The 5000-nt window shown below is 41.3% G+C and overlaps 2 protein-coding genes across 3 annotated transcripts in view; one reads left to right on the forward strand and one right to left on the reverse strand.

Annotated features, from left to right (window-relative positions):
* adam17b (ADAM metallopeptidase domain 17b) overlaps window positions 1-1901 on the forward strand; it is a 10081-nt gene extending 8180 nt beyond the window's left edge. The window contains exons 16-18 of the mRNA XM_076112124.1: window positions 79-246; window positions 449-505; window positions 804-1901. Of these exons, the coding sequence (XP_075968239.1) occupies window positions 79-246; window positions 449-505; window positions 804-1184 (606 nt within the window). The 3' untranslated portion in view covers window positions 1185-1901. The remainder of the gene's footprint in view (window positions 1-78; window positions 247-448; window positions 506-803) is intronic.
* A 112-nt stretch (window positions 1902-2013) lies between these two features.
* The window catches only part of cpsf3 (cleavage and polyadenylation specific factor 3), a 9251-nt gene continuing 6264 nt past the window's right edge, over window positions 2014-5000 (reverse strand). For both annotated transcript variants that reach the window (XM_076112125.1, XM_076112126.1), the window contains 5 exons: window positions 4403-4497; window positions 3835-3922; window positions 3696-3762; window positions 2723-2819; window positions 2014-2259 (listed from right to left, as the gene is read on the reverse strand). In XM_076112125.1, the coding sequence (XP_075968240.1) occupies window positions 2170-2259; window positions 2723-2819; window positions 3696-3762; window positions 3835-3922; window positions 4403-4497 (437 nt within the window). In that variant the 3' untranslated portion in view covers window positions 2014-2169. The remainder of the gene's footprint in view (window positions 2260-2722; window positions 2820-3695; window positions 3763-3834; window positions 3923-4402; window positions 4498-5000) is intronic.

A 5000-nucleotide genomic window follows, 5' to 3' on the forward strand; every position in this document is an offset into this window, starting at 1 on the left:
CACATCGTCGTCTCTCACGAAAACCCCTCGACGCACTCGGCTTCACGTGACGCGTTTGTGTGCATGTGGTCTCTGCAGGGGAAGTGCATGAAGCAGGTCCAGGACGTGGTGGAGCGTCTGTGGGACTTCATCGATAAACTGGACATCAACACCTTCGGGACGTTTCTGGCCGACAACATCGTGGGCTCCGTGGTGGCGTTCTCTCTGCTGGTCTGGGTTCCCTTCAGCATCCTGGTCCACTGTGTGGTGGGTCAATACCAGAAGACTCTGTCAACAGGGTTTCACTTGAGTTTAAATCCTGAGTCCAGCTGACAAACACCCTCTAACGCTTCAGATCGACTTCTTTAACACTTTTATTTTATAACTCCAGACGTTCAACGACTAAACTGGACTTATTATCTGATATTATCTGATTCTTTACTCAGAACTCTTTGTCTTCATCTTTCAGGACAAGAAGCTGGATAAACAGTATGAACACAACACCAAGTCTCTGTTCTTCCCCAGTGTGAGTATTTATTTACATATATTTATATAAATATATAAAAGTTTTTAGTTTCACTTCATTTCTATAAAAATCAAAAGATGATTCATGGGTATTAATATGTAAATATGTAAATACTAAATACAAACCTGAGTCCTCGTGGACGTGTAATAAACATTTTCACTATTTCTTATATTTTAAAATGAATAAGATGATTTATTAATGAAATAATTGTTATCAGCTTTAGATCAGAAGTGAAAACAATGAAGACGGATCAAATGCTCGGGTTAGGAACATGCTGACTGACTGTTCATTTTCCCAGAATGCCGAGCTCCTGAGCAGCCTGGAGTCGGCATCAGTTCGGATCTTCAAACCTCCGACGTTCCCCACCAGCACCTCCTCCGCTGGGCTGCGTTTCCAGCCGTCCAGCCCCCAACAGACCAGCACCCCTCCGGCTCCAGGCCCCACCCCCGCCCCCGCCCCTCTGGACAGCCCCCGCATGGCCACCATCCAGGAGGACCCCAGCTTCGACTCACACCTGGACCAGGAGGCTCTGGAGGAGGCGTTCGGCCGGCCGCCGGGGTCAACTCAGCGCTCCTTCGAGGACCTGACGGAGAAAAGTGTAACGAGTCGAAGCGGGAAGACGTCCATGTTCAGAATGCAGAGAAAACATCAGATAGACACCAAGGAGACGCAGTGCTGAGAGGACACACCTGAGGAGAGGACACACCTGGAGAGAGTCTCATGATTTTATATTTCGTCTGTATGAATTCATGTTTGTTATTTAACTTATTAAAGTAAAACATTCTTTGTTTAGTGAAGAAGAATATTTTCTGTATTTGTTAGACATTAAATGAAAGCGTTAATGAGCTCGGCTGCTTCTCATGAACTCTCTTTGTGTCCAAAGGAATAATTGTCAGAATCATTAATTGTTAAAAGCCAAACACACACGAATCGATTAAATACTCAACATTCATCAAAAAAACCTTCACATTTGTGCTGCTTTAAAGTACAAGTACCTCAATTTGTACTTCAGTAACTTATCACGAGTACTCATATCTTTTGTTTCCTTTGCTGTACTTTCATGTTTTTATTCATAGTAACGTGAGATCAACTTAATATAAATATAAAACTGTTAAATGTTTAAATCCGACACGTTTCAAATCACCACTCAGGCTTTTATTCTGGTAACACCTGTGTACTTGTGTCGTTTTATTTCTATATTAATCCATACTGCATGTTGTTAAATGACAGAACTGTGCCTTCTCTTCTTCTGTGGTATTCAGAAGCACTAGTCAGTATTTGTTGTATATTACAGACTATCACTGATGTTCGTCTCGTCACCGTGTTTTCAAAATAAGATGTTTTTACTGACTATTGTCCTGTGACGAAAACTCTGAAATAAAGTGGTTGAATTCTTCTTCAGGACGCCTGCGAGATGTTTTTATACTCGCGGTCCATTAGCAGATAAATTCATTATGAAAATCAGGATTTCTTCTCAACGTGTTTGTTGTCTCAGAACAAAAACAAACTTTTTTCTCTGTTGACAAACTTTATTTAGTTTTTACAGATCAAAGTACAAAATCAATCAGCTGCAGATCGTTGATTCCTTTGGAATCAGGTTTCACAACAAAGAGTTTCTCTTTGTTAAAGGAGGGAAACGAGGACCCCCGCTGGTGACATCAACGTCAGAAGGCAGGGCTTAGTGCGTCGTAGAGCCGGTGGACGGCGACCTCCACCATCTCCCTCAGAGACTCGTCCTCGGTGCACGCCACGGACTGGAGACAGAAGAGGTCAGAGGTCAGGATTTAAGTACAACAAACGAAGCTGAAATAACATCAAAAAGTCTGAGTTCATGTTTCGTTAGTTCTCTCCGCAAGACGATAAGCAAGCAGCTTTTAAAACGCTTGTTTTCTGAATGGAGTTTGGTTTGATCTATGCTAAGCTAACATCGTAGCCGCTCCATCAACACTCAACATAACGTCTTAACTTCGGCATAAACAGCAGCAACGTTAGTTTACACATATATTTGTGTCGTAAATCTAGACGTAGATAGATCTACGTCTTCAGTGGGAACCAATGAGCTCGGAGCTGAGAGACACAGACAGGAAGTGAGACAGGAAGTGAGACGGACCAACACGTTGTTAGCCGACAATAAGAAAACTCCAGCAGCTGATCAGATCTAATGGTTGTTGCCAGGTAGGAATGTCCTGAATGTCCTGAGAAGGCCACCGTACTCACTCTGGTTTCCGGGTCGATGGAAGCCGTGACTCCGTCCACAGTCACACTAAAGTCTTCACCGTCTCTGAAGTTCACGCAGTCGTCTCCGAACATGTCGCTGCAACACACACGACAACGTTAAGTCTGAGCTCTTATTTTGAAAATCACTGCATCTCTACAGATACGAGCTTCTTCAGCTCTTCTCTTCTTTTAGCTGCATCGTGTTTCTAGATCGACTGTAGACACAATGAAGAGGCATCGTTATGATCTGTAAACTCATGTTCATAAACTACTTTCCTACATTTATACAAGAACTGTACAGAAACAAGTCAAGTATTAAATGTGTTGTAAAGAAACAAAGGTTGAATATCCTATCCAGCGACGGTCACGTGATCACGTAACTAAACCTGAATCTAAACCCGAGTCTAACTCTAAACCCGAGTCCAACTCTAAACCCGAGTCCAACTCTAAACCCGAGTCTAACTCTTGAGGTGCCCACAGATTCACAGTTCTACTTCTTTCACTACTAGAACAGAAACATTTGAACAGAAAGCGGTTAATGATGTGAAAACGAACCGCAGCTGTTCAGACCCATATTTAGAGAAAACATGAATAAATTCATGGAGTATGAAACTTGATCTCTTGTATAATCAGGCCTTCACTAAGAGCTCCTCTCTTTGTTGTGAAGTTCAGCCTTCAGCGATGAAATACCTTAAATCTTTAGACACGAGGTCACGAGACTACAGACAAGACAAGTTGGTCTTTATCTGACCGTCATTCAGTTTCTCTCTCAGCAGTACTGATCACAATACAACTCTAACGTCAGACTTAACTGCTTAGTGTCAACAGCTTCATCAATATCTGGTTTAAGCTTTTTTTAAAAAGAAGATGTGATCAAGTTTGAATCATTTTTCAGTGAGAGTCAGACTCCGCCCGCCTGGCACCTCAGGGCTGCATGAATCAAAGGTCCAGCAGGTGTGTGAACTGTACTCACTGCAGCATGAGCTCCAGTCTCTCCATGAACACCTCCATGTCGAACGTTTCCTTCTTGCCTTCCAGAACTGAAACAAACAAAGAAACGTTAGATTGTTTCTGTCGATCAGTTAAACGTCTCATAGCGGTCGTTTACTCACACTTCTGGGCATTGGGGTTGGACTGGACCTCCAGGACCACCGTAGTGACGGCATCAGCGTACATGTCGTTGAGCGGGTTGGCGATCCACTGAGGACGAGAACGCTCAAAGTCTCAGATACATTTGAGGTGAAATGAAAATCAACAAAATGTTAATAACATGTTAATGTGTCTTACTGAAGACATTCATCAGCCTCAGATGTGTTTACTGACAGTTAGCCAGCGTTAGCATGCTAACATTAGCATGCTAACACGCCAACATGATGAGGGTGACAAAAGACCCTCATTAGACTTTAATTGTAGAATCATAATTGATTAGTCAGTTTGGACAACGAGAACAAACAGCATGATCTAAACAACATGAATCGATGATGAGGCCACTTGTTGCATCTCATTCATAACACATGACGACGACCAAAACAGGTAAATATACAGTTAATATAGTATATAAGCTGTTATTTGTGTTGCTGCAGAGAGTGAAATGTATTTAAACTGTCTGGCTTTAAAAACTTGTTCTGAGAGGTTTTAATATGTTTATTCTATATTTGCGGAACAGTTTGTGCCTCTGACCTCCAGCAGCACCATCCCGGCCTCATGAACCAGAGTGATGCTCTTAAAGATCCGGACGGTGATCTTCTCCGCTCCCTCCACCTGCTCCACGTCTCCTGAAAGTACACAAAGTACACGGTAAACACTTTATTATCCTGTCGTGTTTTAAACTGTTTCTGATGAAAGAAAACATTCCTGATGTGTTTCTATGCAGACGACATTAAACTAAACTTGAACAAGTATTCACTTTGTTTCTTGAAGTAAAATTAACGGCACAATGTCAAAGTCTTAAGTTAAAGCACAGAAGTATTATTAGTGTCAAAGTAAAAGTACTCTTGTAGAAAATGACACTTTTAAATAATACGTGAATTTGTTTGAAGTTGTTCTACAGAAGAGAGAAACGAGCTGCACCAGAATTATAAAATAATTAACTTGATTTAGTTTGAAAACATGTTGGAATATTCTAAGAAAATACAACTTCGAGAACTGGATTTAAAAGTAAAATGATATCATACAGTTATTTGTGTCATATCTTAAAAACATCTGCAAAATAACTTTAGTTGTGTATTAAATGTAGAGCAGTAAAAAGTACAATATGTCCCTTTGAACTGTAGAAATA

This window comes from Anarhichas minor, unplaced genomic scaffold (genome assembly GCF_050575085.1).
Source record: "Anarhichas minor isolate MPS153535 unplaced genomic scaffold, ASM5057508v1 ptg000047l, whole genome shotgun sequence".
Classification (NCBI taxonomy): domain Eukaryota; kingdom Metazoa; phylum Chordata; class Actinopteri; order Perciformes; family Anarhichadidae; genus Anarhichas; species Anarhichas minor.